We start from the raw sequence: 19,132 nt of genomic DNA on the forward strand, positions 1-19,132 counted from the left end.
ATTGGGTTAACACTACAAGAATATAAACAAATGAATAAACCTACCCAAATAGTTCTTCGTTCGTTAATTTGTACTGTCATTTGTTCGTCCGGCGCGTTCATTCGTTCGTTTTCTCGTTCGTCCGTTTTCTGTTGATTCATTCGATTGTCCAAGCGACGGGACGGTTTGCAAAAGCCCAATCTATGCAGTATACAGTTTATTTATTATATAATTTGAGCAGTTCATAAAACCTGCCTTATTAGATCATATTTCGTTCGTCTGTTTTGTTTGTTGTAGCAAAAATGCATGGATTTGAAAAATGAAAATAAAAGTAGTTACTGCTATGCATGTTGCCCGGCCTATGATGTTCATAGTTCATTCGTTCACTCGATCGTCCAATTGATTTGCTCCTGTCGTCTCGACGTCGAGTTGATGAATTTTGTGTGTTCATTTGTATGGAAAAGTTCACTTTGGAGTTCATTTTCTCGACTCGAATCGAATCGAGTTCAGAATGGAATACGCCTCTATGTCTCTTAAAGATGAAGATCTCTCTAAGGTGAACATTCTGTAAGATGCATACGCGATTTGGCAGCCGAAATTCTCTAAGATAAATTTTTGAACGACAGTTCACAAAAATATTGGTCCAAGGATGCCAGGTTTTTTCGGCGGTTTCTTGGAAACGTCATAGCAACAACTTCATTTTGTTGAAAAAAAAACCTCATCACTACCTCTCCCCACTAGTGTAGTGAGAGCTTGGCTTTCAATGACTTATTGGTACCATAGCAGGATAGTCAAGTCCTACACGTATGGGGACACGGTCTATTCGGAGCTTGAACCCACGCCGGGCATGTGTTGTTGAGTCGTACGAGTTGACGACTGTATCATCAGACCGGCCCAAAATGACCACTAGCACACTATGAAAAAGAAAAATTTCTTTCAAAAAAACAATCAAAGCAATCCGCACATAAGGCACGTTATTTAGGTAAGATACTAAATGATTCTGTATTTTGTTCCATTTTCTCATAGTTGCGTTATGCGCTCTTCCTGTCCGCGATCATCCTCATCATCGATCTTTCTCATTGCAGTGTTTAAAATGATTTTTTCTCCTTTTCCAATTCTTTCAATGCACTTCAACACGCTCCACAGTTTACCAGTGCGTCTCCATTGTTTTGGCTTCCCGCCCCCATACTACTGCTGCTGCTACTTCGTCGCTGCTAATGATGAGATATGTATGTATAATTAAAAATATTGCTCTAACAATGGAGTGAGACGGTAATTATAATATTCGCAACTATATATATATATATATATATTCGGTAACTGATACTCGTAACTCCGTTCCGTTTCGGCTGTCGTTTCCTTTCGCCTGGCGCAACCCTCCCTCCTTCTTCTAGTGCATGTAACAGTTCAGATTTTCCACTTTCCAACATATCTGCTTTTTGTTTGTATGTCTATATGTATATATTTTGTTTTGTGTTAAAATATCATTGAACCATGATGTAACCGTTCATGGTTTTGCTGATTCGAAATAATAATATTTCGGTAAGAATTAAAATCGAACATAATCAAAATAAAGCTGTACTTCGTAGGTTTGATGTAATGTGATTGATTCCTTGAAGTGAACATGGGAATAAACCGGCAATTACTCCATCTCTCGCGTGTTCGCCATAGCATCGTTGAATGATGAGAGGATTTCAGTTGCAGAACGAAAACTGCCCTAACATGTCTAATTCCAGGGAGGTTCTAATTTTTGCTGTTGCTTTTTTACCATCGTTTCATTAGTTTATCGTTTTACGCACTAGGAGTATTGGAAGAGAAATTGGAAGGAAATAACTAGGGGGAGAATTACGCTACAGTTCTATATCTACCTCCAATTTTACTTCCCACCGTTTGTGTACTGCTTTAGTAAGTACTACTTATTTTCCATTAATTTGCTTACCCCCCCTCCCCCTTCACTCGATCATACTCCTCATCGTTCCGCCGATCGTTGACGACCGTTATCGTGCGCGGTTGGCTCCGGTTTTCACCATCGAGGAAAATTGTCATAAAATCTCTAATGTTAACTCTATCTCCCGTATAATTCCTTTTTTTGTTGTTGTTTGGCTGTTGTTATTATGTTTTGCAATCCATTCAAGGGCGGCACTGTTTGTGCTTTCGGTTGCTGTACGCTTTCACATTTCAGTTTGTGATTGGCCGTCTGGTTGTTATTCGCTATTCCACTGTTTTGTTGTCTGTGTGCTGTATGTACCCCGTCGTCGGTAGTAACTCGCTAAATAGTTTTGTTTGTTTGTTTGTTTTTCTGTACGCTCTCCGTTCGATCCTTGTTGAGCTATGCTAACAAATTGTCGACAGACTAGAAGACTTTCCGGTTTCAGTTTACAATAATTATTATTCGATTTACGTAACCTGTTTCTCAAAGGAATGGCTCACTGCATGAAAATAAATAAAAAATATGTGTATGATTAGTTTAAAAAAATCTATCATTTAAAACTACCCCTCCCACCGAACGATCTTCCCTTTTGTTTTTTTGGTAGGTCACAATTTTTATGAAGCAGACCGCTCTTGGGTAGTTAGTTAAGTATGGCAAAACCGAAATCGCGTACGTTACATACGCACATACGATTATCATTTTAGATATACAGTTGGACACAAAAGGTGCGACTGATTAATGTTTCGTTGGAAAATATATATACGTATAGAAAAAACATTTCACATCTATCTTTAACCATTATTCTTTTGTCCGGTTTGGAAATTCCTATCCATCGAAGGAATGCGAGTTATCTTCTGACAAAACGTTATTTGCCCACCAGGTCTAACAGCTGGCCGTTACGTTGCATTAGTTTTCGTCTAGTTTTAATATACCTCTTCAGTTGCCTCTATAATAATATCATTTTGTTTACTTTTTTACTCTTCTGTTACAATATAGGTCATAAGTATTTCTATTCCATTTATGTATGTATATATATCTATATATGTATATATTTATAAGTATTATTAAGCGTCATTGATTTGTTTCCTCCAAATTCTCCATCTTCATATAATGCGGCCAGCCCCACTCCCCAGGCTCTACCAACAACGTGCCTGGCCCTGCGCACAGGCTGCACCTTCGCTCCCTTTTCCACTTTTCGGTATGGGATTTAAGGAAACAGTGTCCCCGGTTTGGCCTTTCGACGTTATTCTTCGGTATAAGTAGTAAGGTTTATGGTGAATTTGGCTACTTGCTTTCAATTTAATTTTCATTTGGCACTAACATTATATATGTATGGAATGTACTGTGTTCATCTACTTAGTGTAATGCGCTTCAGTATATTTTAATTTTCAAATGTGTGTGTGTGTGTGTGTGTGTGTGTGTGTGTGTGTGTGTGTAAGTAGTTGTAATCGTGTGTTTGTTATCTGTTTTCCGTGTAGGATTGAATCATTTTGGCTATAGAGAGGGAGATATTGTTCCTAATGATAAATATTAATATATTTAGGTTACGTTAATGATCTGGTACACGTGGTAATGCACTATCCCCTTTCTCCCCTTGCTAGAATGGTACAAAATAACTGGATTTCAGTTACACTTTCTATTACATCGTACTAGCGCTAGACGCTTCCACCACCACCCTATGGAACGGGATCGAGATCGATCTTCACGTAATTTTTTCTTCTGCTTTTTGCGAACTATTACTCATTTACAAAGTGGTTTTACAAGAGCACAACTGCTACACACAATCACCATCGCATTGCTCTCTATATATTCTATCGATTATTAAGAAATGTGTGTGTTATATAAAAAGCATTCAATTATTTAACGAATCATCCATCCATCAGACGATCCTTCCCGATCGGATATGATGGTGTCTGGTCAGTTTTTATCGAGCGAATAGAAGAAGAAAGAAACGTATAAACAACGATGATTTAAGACTAGGGCAAAATGTTCCACAAGATCATGTATACTGATCGATCGACAAATATGCTTTGTTTGTTTTGTTTTGTATGTGTGTGTTGGTAACGCAATAAAGAACGACATCTGTTTGTTTCTAGATTAAATGTTGACCGATCATTATTCCCTTAACGATCAACAGGCTTTATAAAATATTCCACCCACTGTTTTCGGACGATCGAGTGATCGAGCCGCATGGAAAGGTACGTTTGTTTAATAATGCCCTTTGTAAAGTGTTTTTGTTTGTTTTGTTAGCGTTTAGAATAAAAACGTCCAAGCGTGATTGTTTCTTTATGTATTGACACGGTTTTTGCTTCCACAGCAATATCCCTTTTCATATCATATCGCACAACCCATAGAGGAGGACATTAGCGCATTATAAGGACGAGGCGACCGAGAGCCGACATGTAATTATAAAAGCCCGCGGTGCGTGTATTTTGGGCAGGCATTTAATTGGTTTGGTGATGACAGAACAGTGCACAGTGCTGTCTGCATCTCAATACGATTCCAGTTTGAACGGTGCAACCTTATTGCAACCTTCTCGGACACCCAGTTCTTTGCCCAAACGCCAAATATCATTGCTTTTTACTCTGGTGTAACTATTGAGAGGAACAAAGGCATATACTGCACAGAACAGAATATGAACAACATACCGGTACGATTAGAAATCTACACGTTCTGAACACGCACACATACATACACACAAAAATACCGCTACGGTGATTACAGTTACTAATCAATTTAACAGGTAAGGCTCTAGAGACAGGACGAAAACTATTATCAAAATAGTTCTCCTATCGGTTCAACGCTAATCACTGTGCGTGTGTAAAAAACTAGCTTATGGGTCCCGTACATAGTTTTACAAAACGTAGGAATTGTTAACATATCACGATCACGGCGACGACTGCGACGGCGACGACGGCGATAGCCACTTAAACTGTGTTTTATCAGGGATATACACATTAACAAATCTACTATCTACTTTAGTGATTCATTGAGTTGTTAATTTGACGAACGTTTCCCATTCATTGCTATGTCTTACAGGTGTTCGGGGCCCTCTGTTGGGCCAATCGATTCAACTGTCTATACCGCATAACTGGAGTATTGAGTGGACAAACTAATTACGTACGATTGAGCTGTTTGGCGCGTAAGACAGACCTTTGAAACGTATGCCACTATAGACAGTTGAATCGAATGTCCCGATTTGTCCCGCACACACACACACACACACCCACATCTAACGATTCGATTTTCCTAAACATTCTAATCTCGGTTTGTTACTTTCGCGATTGTTTGCCTTTCAGCTAATGTTGCCATCGTGCAGCGGATGGATGGCTATGAGCATTTTGCACTCATCGGTACACCTACACGATAAAACACGTCGCTATAAACGTCTCAGTAAAATCGTACAAGGAAACTTCAACTAACATCAACTGTGCTGCCCCTGGACATATATCCGTCCGTGGCGTGTGCTTCATTTGTTGCCTGTTTGCTGCTGTTAACGCTCAACGCATCTATCCCACTAGCGTCGCAACCACATAGCATAGACAGGGCAGATATTGTTTTGTAAATTCGATCGCCTTGCTAAATCACTATTCTCATTTCAAACTACCATTCTAACGCAATTGCCATTCACATTAGAAAGTATTAGTATAAAAACACACATACGCACCCAATCGTATTTGTTCTTGTCCTGCTGCGGTGACTGCTAGTCCTTGGCACACAATACGACAAAACTTGCCGGGAGGTTCTGTCTGCTTCGTGAACAAAACAAACGATTCTCCTGTGACACGTGATGCGGTGACGGAGAAATATCGAAAGAGTTATAGTGTTAGAACTGCGGCTAATGAAGCTAAAGTTTTACGTGTCAGGGTGGGAAAAGAGAGTTGGTTTCCTCCCGGTCGAAATTCTAACAGTTTTGTTTTTAGTTTGCTGACATTCAATGGTAAGATCTAGGGATGTTAACTACTAATAGATAAAGAATTGCTTTGCTACCGCGGTCCACAAGGATAACCAATACATCAGATTGGTATAGCCAAATTTGGTTTGCTTTTGGTTTGCTAATTGATTAATTCCTTTCTGCCACACGCACACACTTGCACATACTTTATCGTGTCTTTCCCGGTTTCGTGTTTCTATGTCTCAAAAAACGGAGCCTACGCAAATTCGAGACCCCGGACCCCAAACTCCATACCGTCGTCGTCTGTGTAGCTGTCGACCACCAGCAGGGAACGTCGCCGAGAGCGACATTCCACGAGAGCCGTCTGTGCCGGTGGGGAGGCGTTTTGTTACACGATCACCTCCATCCGGTTACCCTTGCGCGTGACGCGCGTCTGATTGTACGGATTGTCTACCAGGCCACCGCACTTGAAGGTGAATATGACCGTCTGTCCTCCGAAGTTAGCCTCGAAACTAAAACGAAACCGAATCTGTTAAGCAAGGCGGGGCGCATCCCGCAACAACAATACTTACTCGGTACTGATAGTTACTTCCGGTGATTTGGCAGTCGCATTCTGGATCACTAGAAACAGTTTCGTTACTATTTCGATCGAATGTGCCGTTTGGAACACAAAGTCTCCCTTCTTTTTGCCTATTTCAGACTGTGCGAAAAGAAAAACAAGAGTCATTCAGTGTGATCACATATTGTGTGCGTGCGCGCGCCATCGGGAGTGGGGCCAGAATGGCATTTATAATTATTTGATTTCAATTGCTGTTATGAGTTAAAGTGTTGTACAAGGTACAACTAGATTTTCTAGGACAAAGACAAAACAAAAACAGTACACTAAGGCATACTTATTTCTTGATCGTTCCATTACGGACTGTTTGTTTGGACAAAAGGGCTTGTCACGGCACTAATGCACTCAACATTGGTTCTTCTTTCAATTCTACATGAAAAACTACGGTTCTAACAGGACTTCGTATTGCAAATAAAGAGCAAAATTATTGGAAATCCAAAAGTAACAAACAGGACATTTGCGGTTTGGCAATGTAAGCACATTAACTATTCACAACTTAACGCTATTCGGAAATTGCGAGTGCTACAACGTTTATCCTATAACCCGAACCCGAACAGCTGTCATTGTTAGCTAACTTACCTGAAATAGACATCCGGTGGGTGATTCCGATCTATCGGACATATTCGACGAGCAATAGTTATCCTACGGGAACAGGAGGAGTTGGTTTGATGTGAGGAAAGACAGGTGATAAGGATGATCATGAAAATGAAAGGATACAATTAAGAACGAAACCATATGTTTGAAATCCGGCCAAACGGCAAGTTCTCTGGTTAGCTCTTTGCTTGAAGGGTCACAAATCACAACCAACATTCAAACCGACCAAACCGGTGCATTTAGGATGATTTTGGGGAACGTGTGCCATAATTAAGCGTCCGATACGGATGTCGGGGTAATCAAGCATAGTGGTTTTGCGCGGACAATAAATCGTGATACTTACTGCGCGGATGTGTATCACTGCAATATCATCGAAGTACGGACTGAGCGACATGCGGTATATCTCCGACGCCGGGATACGGTACTTAATCTGCATCGTTTTCTGATCCAGCAGGAGCATTGAGTTCGTCGAGATGACCAACAATATGGGAATGAACTGTTCGAATATGTTCAGATACAGTAATTACAGCTCGGCGGATAATTTGCAGCGTTTCTAGTGCATCCACTTACCTTGCCACTGCTTCGTGCAATCTTATTGATGATGTCTGCAAACACGACGTACTGATCGTTGTGCTCACAGCTGACCCGCTTCCACTGAATGTTCTGTCGCAGCCGTATGTAATCGCCATGAAACGGATGGGCTACACTGCGCGGGTACGAAACTTTGCGATCCTTGAATATGATGCTTGCGGTAACCTTTTCGCGCATACGATTTCGAGCTGGTTGGTCGAACGATTTGCGATACTTGTAGCATCGCCAGCGATGAAAAATCGTGCGCAGCAGCTGGGATGTCTCCGCTAGGAACGTTGGTGCCGACGGCCAATCATGGCAGATCGGGCTCATGTTATCATGCGGTAGACGCAGCAACAGTGTCAACAGAAATTCGCGCGTCTGTTGGAGGAAAAAATGTACCGATTGCGTCAATGGGTTATGCTGCGTGTACGAATCAGTGTTAAATGTTTGGATCTCGGTTTTGTATTCTTACTTTAAGCAGCACAAAAAATCTTCCAATCACTTGTACTGCCCACAGTGCCTGCTTCCGAAACTCGACGAGTCGTATTTTTTCTCGTTCCTACAAAAAAAAAAAAGGAATACCGTCGAACGGATGCTATGGTTACTAAACCCCGCGACATGATCCTTTGTCTTGTGCAACTCACTCTCCAGGTACGCCAGTAGCTCGCAATGATTAGTTGGCTGTGGCGTAGCGTCAGGAACCGTTTTCGCTTTGTGTAGCAGCGGTACGTTTTCTGTATCAATATGGCCAACTCGTTCAGCCGCACTTTACGAAACTCGTCCAGTTCGTACACCGTGCGGGGACTGCGAATGAAAACCTTCTTGCGGCCAATGGTAAACTCAGCTCCGGGCAACGGTACACTGCGTATGATCAGCGCCACACCATCTACGATCGTCCCGGTGAAATGGGGCCAAGTGTACTGGCAAAGCAGCTTATATCGTGCCAAGAATCTGGCGTGCACCATATTGAAACAATGCCCATTGCGCCACAGATTTATCAGCGGCATTAGACTAGCAAAACAAGAGTGGGAAAGGGTAAAATGTGATTTAATAAATGCATCTCACGATTGAAAAAATAAAAAATAAACACACTCACCAAAGGTAGCGCACTTGATGCTGCACCAACCCTAGCTCGAACATTTTCGCCTGTTTTAGTTCGTTGGGTTTGATGCAGAAGATGTAATGGTTTGAACGCTGTTCGAGCAGTTTCAACAGCGTCTGCAGCGAGGTTCGTAGGTTGTTGCTTAAGCTCGATGGTTTGCGATTCGAGTGGCGCTTCGGGTTTCCTTCCGGAAAGAGGCACGAAGCGATTAGTAGATCGCTCTGAAACAAGCAGCTGCTAATGTGTCTCGGCAACAGGTCCAGGTTTTTCTCGATGAACCCGTTTGTCGTGTACACAACGGGACCCTCAAAATGGCGCACTCTGAGCAAGACAAGAGAACATACCCCAAATAGTACGATGCTATCGAAGATTGGTGTGCGCGTAACGCAGCAAACGCAGCTACTTACTGGAAACAATTAGAAGGCAGTGATGCATCTCGTGCGAGAAAGTTTGTGTGACCAGCACAGCACTGATGGAGTCGCGTGAGCAGGAGCCCATCATTGACGACCTGCGGCTCATCGAGCAGGTGCAGTATGCCGAAACAAGGTTTGTCGATCAGCTCGCAGATCGGAGAATTGTCAAAGAAATCGATCCGTATCCAGTCCAGCCCTTCATTCACGTACAAATCCTGCTGGTGTTTTAGGACGCTCTTAATGAAATGCTAAAACAAATTAACAAGAAAAACGGATTGCTTCCATGAGTGACGTCGTTGGCATGAGATTCTTGGTAGCGTACCTGTTGCAGTCGTTCGTTGCAGTAGTTGATAGCGAACTGATCAAATGTGTTCTTTTCCAGCGCTTCGAAACCGTAAAAATCCAGCAGACCGATTGTTTTCCCTCGACTCCCGACCGTCCCACTGGTCTTGAGCTTCAGGGCGTCGTTCACCCGGGAAACGATCCATGTGAACAGCCGTCCGTACAGTGTGCGGCATAGGGTGAACTTGATGCGAGATGCGTAGCTGGCATCGATTTCTGTTCCATCCGGTTCGAGCTGTGCCCAGTTGTCGCCCAACCGCGTTAAACAGTTGAAGAGCATTTGATTATCCAACTGCAGCAGTTGAGCAATTTCGTCCAGTTCTGTAAATTTACTATGATTTAATAGAAGGAGTAAAAGGCAAGCAAACCAGTCGTCCCGTACCATACTCGTTGGAGATTTCGCAACCCTCGCTACCGTCAATGTTGGTGGTTGGAATGAATGTCAGGTTGCCCAGCTTGAGCACTACGGCTAAAATAGTGAATATCGAAAAGATCTCGTCCTGACCGAAGCCCAATATTTCCAGCGAACGCTAAGGCACAAAAAGGCGTTAAAATAACTGCTGTTGTACTATCAACGATCTTTGCTCACCTTGGTGAAAGTAAAATTCGTTCGATCGTCTTCGTTTGCGAAGGTATTTTTCAACAGTTCATACTTATCGATGTTTCGTTGCAATTTAAGTGATTCTGCAAGGGTAATATAGAATCCGCATTAATTGGAGACGTTGCTTTACGTAAACTTTCCCAACCGTCTACTTACTGAGCAGTTGAATGTCGGCACCGGAGAGTAGTTGGTAGAAGATGTGAAAGTTTCTCTCCCCAGAAGCGCGTGTGGTAACACGAGACTGAAATGCAAAAGTAAAAGAAAAAAATAAATTACTGTACGAAGCCAAAACAATGGATTACAAGCACATGGTTTGAAATATAAGTTTAAATTAAAATACCTTTTCCAACATGTCTTTAAGAGTGTACGCGTTGTAGGAGAATCACAAAGCGAATGTAAATTTCAAAATTGATCATACAATGGTAAACATGTTTGGCATACTTACATAATGTTAAATGTCCCCCGACAGGATCGCCCTTGTAATCGAACTCGATGTCAAAGAATTTACCCTGAAATGGTCGATGAAAAGTGATTACAGCGCCTGCTACGTCACTACGATCGAGGTGTTCGTTCTGCACTTACAAAGCGGCTCGAGTTGATATTCTTCACCGTCACCGCGTTGCCCATTGCTTCGAGGAAGATTTCCGCTTGCGCGACGCGTTCGCGCATTTTTTGCAATTCTAGATCGCGAATGTAAACCTCTTTCGAGATCGATTTCAATATCTGCCGACGGTGGAATGTCGACGGCGATGTGGTCCCGTGATCGTGCGTCAATGCAATCGAGGAGGACGATTTGTGGATCGAGCGGGTGCTGTTGTTGCTGTTCTGATGGCAGCAGCGCATTAAGTTGCTGCGCTTTTGCAGCGAAGGCGACGGGGACGCTCCGCCGCACATGCGGTTCAGCTCGGCATGGCTGCTGGTACAGTTATGCTTCGGGCACGAGCCCATGGTGGTAGCCGATTTGAGCGTCGATTTGGTCGGAAATTCGTTGCCCTCCGTCGATCGGCTGATGGATTGGTTCGAGTGCTTCAAGCACTTTGGCATGGTGGCTACCGGCATAAAGCCGTAGTTGACCATCGCGGGAAGGTTTTCCGTGCTCTTGTGGTGCGAAATCAGATCGAACTCGACCGTTTTTTCGTGTGAGCATTTTTGTTGCTGTAAAAAGAACGAAGCAACAGGACAGTGATTGTAAGCGTTGTTCGATGACAGTGAACCGGACACAGATCGAAAGGGATACATACTCTCGATGAGTTGTACTTCATGATACTGTCCAGTCGGCCACCGGACGGGGCGGCACTTTCAAACGATGACCCAACGCGACTGATTGTGGAATGCTTCGGTGTCGATTGTCTCGAGTTTGGATTGGAGCCGCGTAGAGAAAAGATGGGCGCCCGGCTGCGCCGCATCTCCGACAGCTGTGTTAGGAAGTGTACTATCATGTGTGAGGATTCCGTTTTGCCTGAACCGCATTCTCCCGCCATTATAATGCATTGGTCTTCATTGTAGTTCAGGAGAAACTGATGCGCCGAATTCGCCAAAGCAAATCTGTCACATTGGAATTGGGCGGGGTGGTGGGGTGTGGTTAGCGGGTAGAGGTTGGTGTGACTATTTATCTATTCACTTACATGTGTGGCGGCAACTGAAAGAGGCTCTTGGTAGCATATTTGCGAACCTGGTCCGGGTTGTAGATCTGCAGTGGTTTGTACGGATTCAGGGCAACTAGAAACGTCCCTATGTAGGTCTGTGACAGAAATTAAATAATAATAATAATAAAAAATAGATTATCGCGCCTTCTTCCGTGGATAGGCACTTTGTGGTTTGCTTACATAGATCAAATCCCGTTTATAGCGCTGGTGAAGGTTATTGATGAAGCTCTCCTCGGAGAGATTCTCCAGCAGCACCGAATCCCAGCTGCCAATTTCCTGCTCCATGTTGGGTATTTTCCCAGCATCCGTTTTAGCGCTTTTCCGCATTAACCGCAATTCCTACTTGAAAATCGGAATCGGTGTGAAAATCGGCAAGGCCGCTAATCGGACCACTAATCGGTACACTAATGCATCGGTCTCTATCTTGCACAGGCAGCAGCATCCATCGCAGCATGCCAAGGGCGCCGATTACATGATGCACATTAATTCCTTTTCCATGCCCCTAACTTCGTAACACGAGCTGTCAGTAGGCGTTGCTGGCGTGGTGGGGTTTTCTTTGGTGGAAAAGGAACAGTTCAATTCCCTTACCTCGGATTGATTTATCCTAATTCGATCTACCTCGGAAACGTTTGCAAATGGTTCCATACACTTAACTTCACTAGAAATGCTTTAATAGAGATATTTTACAACGCTTCTTGCACACTGCTGGCTCAACTGCTTTGTTATTCGTAGGTAAAGCTTGTATGAAGGAAAACATCATCTCAATGCACAGCAGCTCATTTGCAACACTTTTCGTTTTCTTATTTCTCACTAGCAAAAACCACAGGAAATCCGTAAACAATAACACAATTACACACGGACACACATTAAAGAGTAAGTGGGCAACTTTGGCGAAGGCAATTTTACATTCTGCACCGAGCGCAGAATGGTGAACGAAAACGAACGGAGCAAGTTGGAAAACCCTCACTGTCCAACTTTTTTTTCCTTCTGCCTCTCCCCATGCGTTCGAAATTTTCCTCCCCACTATATTGACATTTTTCCGACTGAGATAACGTGTGCAGTACTAGATCTCTGATAAGGCGATTCGGAGAAGCGAAGGGAACCAAAAAGTTTAGCTGTTATGTGTAATAACATCATTTTTAAATTTTTGATCCACATAATATAAGGTATCGCACTTTTTAGGGTACATATTCTGAAAAATAAATATTTCAGTGTGTATTTTGTAGAAAAGCTAAATTCCACCAGTGACGGCCACCTTACGTATGCACACCTTGTCTCTGTGTCAGCTGTCATAACAACGCCAAGCACGGTGTCGGAAGGGGAAAAAGGCAAACACATTCTACACGAAAAGATCAGCAATGCTGCCGAGCGCAAAATTGGTACGAAAAAAAAAACAATTTTAGCACTAATATTGAGTGAAATGAAACATCCTAACGTTGTCGTTTTTAGGTTGCGCATCTTGCCTTGGCGAGACGATGCCTGCACACTACAGCAAGCGTGGCAAAATCACAGTCAGGTCGGTACAAGATATCACCGAAAGGGGACCGTCCTCTTACGTATGAAATGGCAAATCCTCCGCATCAGATAGCGCATCGGAAAGCATGGAACTCGTGGAACACTTGTAAGCACCGGTAAGAAGAACCAGCTCGCAACCCGCGCACTCACGGGTTCATCTATTTTGCAGCCAATCTAGAAGGTGAACTGCGTCCATCGCAAACCATGCTGGAGGACGATTTCATTCGCCGGTTCATGGCGGGCACCTGGCACGGCCTGGTGTTGTCCGAAGTGATCATCAAGCGGCAGCACAATCATGTGCGTATAGCAGCGATCATTAGCCGGTCGATTCCGGCAAGGAAAATGTACTTCCTGATTGGTTACTGCGAGGAGCTGCTCGCGTACTGGTTGCAGTGTCCGGTTACGCTCGAGCTGCAGACTACCGATGATAGGAAGGATGTAATCTTTAAGTACATCTAAATGGCCAAATGTTAGTTTGCGCAATGTTAGTATAATAGGCCACAAAACACGGAAGCATGATTGTAGCATGTAAATAAGATAAAAGAAGACTAAATACTACGAAAAAGGCACACAAAAGGAGATATTTTTAATTATTCATTTATTATTCTTCTCTTGTCGTTTTCTTTGTTTTTCTTTTTCGGGGAGTTTGTGTTTCGTTTGGGTCGTTCGTCCACTTTCACTATGCTTCGACATTCAAATTAACCTCCACAATCCGTCACCTGACTCCACGATTCCTTCTACGACCACGTCTTTGTATGTGTGTGTTTCTATTGTGATTTGCCAGATGTCCATAGTACACGATGCACACGCTGCCAATTAATCTCTAAACAATGAAATGTTCAATTTCGATAATAGTGCAATGACGGTCCTTGCTCACTTCTCGTCCTGCACCAGAGTACGAGGAGCTTATGAGATGTGTAAGTAGTTTGATTGATTAAAAATGAGCTAAAACATAAATCATCGTTAGCGGCATTGGCTGCGTTTGTCTTAGAACGGAAACCCAAAACATTTAGAATTATGCGATAAAGAGCATCAAATACGCGTGTAGTTTGTGATTTTGTATCGTAGTAATGGGATAGCTTCCCCCAGAGTAATTACCTACACGCTTTTCCATAATAGTTTTGTTAATTTAATGTTTCCGTCCGCTGACTGTGGGTGTGTATGTGTATGTGTGTGTGTGCATAATCTATACAATTGGATTGCACTGTTTAAAAACAAACCCGGCATGCAATCAACGTTCGATGTGTTACTACGATCGTGTGAGGATCTACAATCATGTGCGTTTAGAGTTCGTTTATCTTTCTTTTTTGGGGAAATCCCAAACAATGCCTGCTTCGCATAGGGTGAGTGTTCTTCTTACTCAAAAATGAAAGTTCCTCAATAACGGATGATCGTGTTCTTATAGAAATGACAACATAATTCGCAACGCAACGTGTTCAATTACATGGCTCACTCGGATCAGAATTGCATGCGCATAATATGATCTTCAAAACACGTTACTGTAGGCGCATTCGAAATGGTTGTACAAATTTCCCTACGTGATGATAGTCGCGTATAAAAAAGAAGTTGTTGATGAGCGTGATAGATTTTACAGTTACTTGCGATCGTGTTTAAAACATATCTTTATCAACTGTCTCTCCAGTTCATACGGGAGTTTTTTTTTTGTTAAAGCATACCATTTGCGTCAGTTTTGTTTTTCATTCATAATCGATAACGCGGTCACATAACTCGGCACACATAAATGCCGGATAGATGTATCGGGGCTTTGGAACATACGCTTACGGATCATGATGATGTTCGCTACCTGTACAAAAGCGAATCACTGAGAAGTGAATCGCACACGATTAAAAAACGTTATTTTTCACTTGCCGTATTCCTTTCTTGATTAATTTTCTTTGCTTTCGGTTCAATTTTAAACTTCTTTTGTGATTGTTGCTTCTATTTCATGTGGTACGCTACGCTTGATGTTTTTAAGGTGTAATTTTCAAGACAATTTTACTGATTATTTTCGTTTTCTAGTGAGGAATCAGACCATTGCTCAATTGAATAGCCGTTTATCAACACGTTTACGTCGCTTGTTTTCTACGTAAAGATCGTTTGGCGTAAGTGAATTGCATTCCGTTTGTCCCTTCTGTTCTCTGTTGTTGCCTTTGTACTCTTATTGTTACCAACACATGAATGGTTTGTGTGTGGAAAGCTAGGAGAATTCTCATATAAACATTACCTAGCTTGAATAATGCTTATGTTCGATGCATTCATGTTCCATAAAAAAAAGTTTCGCTATTTTATGTACCGCTCTGATTGATCTATGTTTCGTTTATCGACTTATGTTGAATCGTTTTTGTTGGCTTGTTATTTTGGTTATCCTTGCAACAGTGGAGCAGTTCCGCCGGAGGAGAAGCACGATCTTTTGCCCTCCACTCCAACGGATTGGAATATGCACTCTTTCATCATTTTCATTAGGTGTTGTTTTTATTACTTCTATAATCCTGGCCTTAAAATGCTACGGATATACGTTTCTACAATTTTACCTTCACTTTCGCCTTCTGACTACTTTCATTTCCTTTCTCTGTCTACCTCTAACAACCGTTCTGCAAATGGTCGTATACATCCGGCTCCACAGTTCTTTACAATTGCATCTCTCTCTCTCTCGATTGGATGTTGTTCTTCGCAAAAGATCACTCTCTAAATTCTCACATCACTTACGCACTTATCCAGGCAAGGCGTATGCTTTTTTTTCTTCTTTTTGGGTGGTATTTTCCATGGATATTTTCTAAAAACGGAAGATTTATCTCACGAGCTACTTAAAAAAAACTCAAAACAGACAAACAGTCCTACACATACATGATAGCACAATCTCTTTGTTCGTATGTAATAAGAATTAACATGATACAAATCACCAGATGAAAAAAATTGCTCGGACAAAAATGCATTATGATCCCGTTGAAAGCTTGAGTTGAAGAGCGATTGAAAGGGGGTTTTACTTAAAATAAACAAAAGATAAAGCTTTTCCCGTTAGAAATTACAATGTTGGCTAACCAAATAAAAAATAACCCTTCATCGTATATGTACCAAAAATAAAGTGCTTTTAATGAAGAGGAAAAATCACTATATCTTTCTTTACACACACTGCTCATGTTGTGTTCTGCAAAATTGATCCTGATGGTTCTTGTCTCGGCTTTAAGCGGTTGTGAAGAATATGAAACGGTGGAGAAAAACTAATAAAAATCCTTTCTAACTTTATCTGAAAAATATACTTTCAAAATAGAAAGGAGGATATGACGAAAATAGTAAAACGCATCGAGCATCCAGGAGATCGGCTTGTTTCATGGTGTTTCCCAAGCCGTGCAGGTGGATTGAGGAAAATAGAGATAGTTGGTAATTTCTGAGGCTGTTGCGTTACCGTGACGTAAAACCGCCCCGATATGCTACGAAATAGCATTGCTTTGCAGTGGTGCGCTTCATTCGTTTCGTTTAAAGCTGAGATTCGAACCTTTTTTGTTTGTTTGTTGTCATACTGTAGTTTTTCTCTCTGTGCAGGTTTGCATTTCTATTCTTATCATTTTCGTCATTCTGTACATTCTGGTTTAGTATTTAGTAGTAGAGTCTTTGATTTTTTCATTGTTTTCATTATCTCACATCATCTTGTATGCATTTTCCATTCACGGGTGTAGATTGATGGTAGCGATGCTATGTAGATCGTTTTCCCCAAATGTTTTGAGAGACATACTTCACTTGTTCACGATGCGATCTTGCTTTGTTGCCGTGTGTATGAAAGAGTTTTGCACAATTGTTCCGTAGCTTACTTGCTTCTTCGGTTGTTTAAAATCGCCTTTATATATCATGCTGTTGTTATATGTTTGCCTTTACTATTGTCCCTTGTTTTTTCCACTGCTATTACATTACCCGCTATTTACTAGTTTGCGTCCATTTTCTTGCATTTTCATCTCTGTATGTAGTTCCTTGCCGTAGTGGCTGCGCTGTATTGCATAACGTTAAACTACCATTTTGCAGCTTTTTGTTTCCTTCATCTCCATTCCTTTATCTCCCAAACTGTGCGCCGTTTCTGCCGTTTTGTCATTTTTTTCGAGCACACAGTCACTGTTTTCGCAATTCAGTATCAATAACTGCATATCAGTATCAATATAGATGCGCGCGAGTGCAATGTGTACGAGTGTTTCTGCTTAATGTACAATTAATTAATGCCTTTTGGCGATCGGCGGCGGTCTGGTGTAATGCGTGTGCGCACACGCGCTGCATGTGTCCGCCAATCGTGACACAGCACTTTTCACTGTTATTGCAAAGAGGTGATGATGAATAATGTCTGCAGTTCACGAATGTGTCTGCACAATGGTGATTCGATGAGGAAATTGTCTTGATCTTAGTGTCTGCCATTGTGACAAGTGCTTTCTCCGGCTTTGCTTCATACACTACGGTTTGTTTCATAGTGTCGTTACCTCCTCACTTTGCTGTTGGTTGCGTGCAAGAGGGGCGGAGAGTACCATGATGTTTCCTGCTGGGGGTTGAGTTTTTGTGATTGGTGGTGCTGGTATGTGTTCGCGGCGGAGGTCGTACTATGCAGTCAGTTTTGCACGATGTCACATTCTGTCTGCCAAGGCGCTAATACATTGCTCTACCGAGCTTTATTGCTACCTTCGACCGATCAACCCGTTCGGCTGGGCGCCCGCCGTTGGCATATGGATTAGCTCGAGCTCGACTAGCAGCGGGAAGTGATCGGACGGTATGTGCGGATGGGGGCAACCGACCACCTTGTTATCCCGCAACCATTCGGGCGAGATCGGACCGAGCAGCCCGAGCGGCACCATGCCCTGCTTCGAGTAGAATATGTAATCGATAATACCTTTAAATTCGAATGTATAATTTGTATATGGCATTATATCTTCACTGTACGCTGACGCTAGCTTAAAGGAATGAGTAAATTCATTTGGTGTATCACAATTTGATATACGCTGCAGGCAGGATTTGTAGCCCAGCTCCTTGAAATCTTGATGGTCCATTGATACACGTCCGGCACTTAGAAATTCAATCACACCCGAGTCTGGCAGCGAGTTAAAGTCACCGCACAGCACCAGCTGTACGTTATTTACATCGAACTTGTGTCCCGGCCGGAAGCTCAGCCCAGCTTCGTCCAGTATTGTCTTGAGCTCGTTGCTCAGCATCATCGTCTGGATGAGCTTCACGTCGCAGAACTCCGGATCCCAGTGGATGTGCGCGGTGCACACTAGAATCGGTTGCGATATTTGGGCCGCCTCTGACGACACACTCTCCCATGCACCTTCCTTCACCTTAAGCAGCGCAGCTAGTCCGATGTTGTCCTTGGGCATCACGCGGTTGAGCATGTTATCCGATCCTTCCGCGTTAGCCATAGCTAACTGGTTGAATTCGACTAAATGCTCTTTGATCAGGGTAAACCTAGGGAAGCAGATAAGAAGTTTAATAAACAAAACATGGTGTCTACCCAACGCCAGATGGTTTATGCACTTACTTTGCAGAGCGGAAGAAGATCGCGCAACCGTCGACGTACTTTCGGTCCGCCTCCGACATGGTTTTAGCACGCGATTTAGGTGAAAAAATGCCCTCATAACCGTCGTTCTTCAGCTCGGGCTTGAAGAAGTTAAAGAACTGATCAGTTTCCACCTCTTGCAGACTGATAATATCCGCCGCATAATGTCGTATTTCGTCAAGAATAGCCTGCAAGAGATTGCGTGAAAGTTTAGTATGGAGTATATTCATGTTACAGTATATTGACCACAATGCCTTTACCTTTTTCCTATACTCCCAACTCAATGCCCAGCTGGGACAGTAGCCATACATTTGTCGCGTCGCATACTTATCGCATAACACGTTGTAGCACATGACGGTGAATATACCTGGGTTAAGAAACGAAACAGTTGTTATTGCAGAC

General features: G+C 42.6%; 3 protein-coding genes across 4 annotated transcripts in view; 1 reads left to right on the top strand and 2 right to left on the bottom strand.

Annotated features, from left to right (window-relative positions):
- Positions 1-956: 956 nt before the first annotated feature.
- LOC121589848 (unconventional myosin-Ib) lies at positions 957-12,204 on the bottom strand. 2 transcript variants are annotated; one of them, XR_006004350.1, is made up of 20 exons: positions 11,872-12,204; positions 11,671-11,786; positions 11,287-11,590; positions 10,628-11,200; positions 10,491-10,554; positions 10,386-10,399; positions 10,202-10,286; positions 10,034-10,128; positions 9,827-9,974; positions 9,425-9,765; positions 9,097-9,350; positions 8,684-9,010; positions 8,232-8,598; positions 8,060-8,146; positions 7,585-7,965; positions 7,358-7,510; positions 7,000-7,062; positions 6,377-6,504; positions 5,577-6,316; positions 957-2,408 (listed from the first exon to the last, which is right to left on the bottom strand). XR_006004350.1 is itself a non-coding variant. In XM_041909035.1 (19 exons), exons 1-19 carry the CDS (start codon positions 12,016-12,018, stop codon positions 6,193-6,195), a joined length of 3,771 nt encoding a protein of 1,256 aa, XP_041764969.1. In that variant the 5' UTR covers positions 12,019-12,204; the 3' UTR covers positions 957-6,192. The 2 variants fall into 2 exon arrangements, 1 of the variants encoding a protein (XP_041764969.1); XM_041909035.1 differs by having other exon boundaries at positions 957-6,316.
- A 519-nt stretch (positions 12,205-12,723) lies between these two features.
- Positions 12,724-13,800, top strand: LOC121589850 (28S ribosomal protein S24, mitochondrial). Its single transcript, XM_041909037.1, has 4 exons — positions 12,724-12,815; positions 12,904-13,070; positions 13,141-13,312; positions 13,376-13,800. Exons 2-4 carry the CDS (start codon positions 13,050-13,052, stop codon positions 13,663-13,665), a joined length of 483 nt encoding a protein of 160 aa, XP_041764971.1. The 5' UTR covers positions 12,724-12,815; positions 12,904-13,049; the 3' UTR covers positions 13,666-13,800.
- A 1,299-nt stretch (positions 13,801-15,099) lies between these two features.
- LOC121589849 (CCR4-NOT transcription complex subunit 6-like) overlaps positions 15,100-19,132 on the bottom strand; it is a 91,950-nt gene continuing 87,917 nt past the window's right edge. The window contains exons 6-8 of the mRNA XM_041909036.1: positions 18,991-19,097; positions 18,713-18,918; positions 15,100-18,639 (exon numbers count right to left, since the gene is read on the bottom strand). Of these exons, the coding sequence (XP_041764970.1) occupies positions 17,856-18,639; positions 18,713-18,918; positions 18,991-19,097 (1,097 nt within the window). The 3' untranslated portion in view covers positions 15,100-17,855. The remainder of the gene's footprint in view (positions 18,640-18,712; positions 18,919-18,990; positions 19,098-19,132) is intronic.

Source organism: Anopheles merus, chromosome 2R, assembly GCF_017562075.2.
Source record: "Anopheles merus strain MAF chromosome 2R, AmerM5.1, whole genome shotgun sequence".
Classification (NCBI taxonomy): domain Eukaryota; kingdom Metazoa; phylum Arthropoda; class Insecta; order Diptera; family Culicidae; genus Anopheles; species Anopheles merus.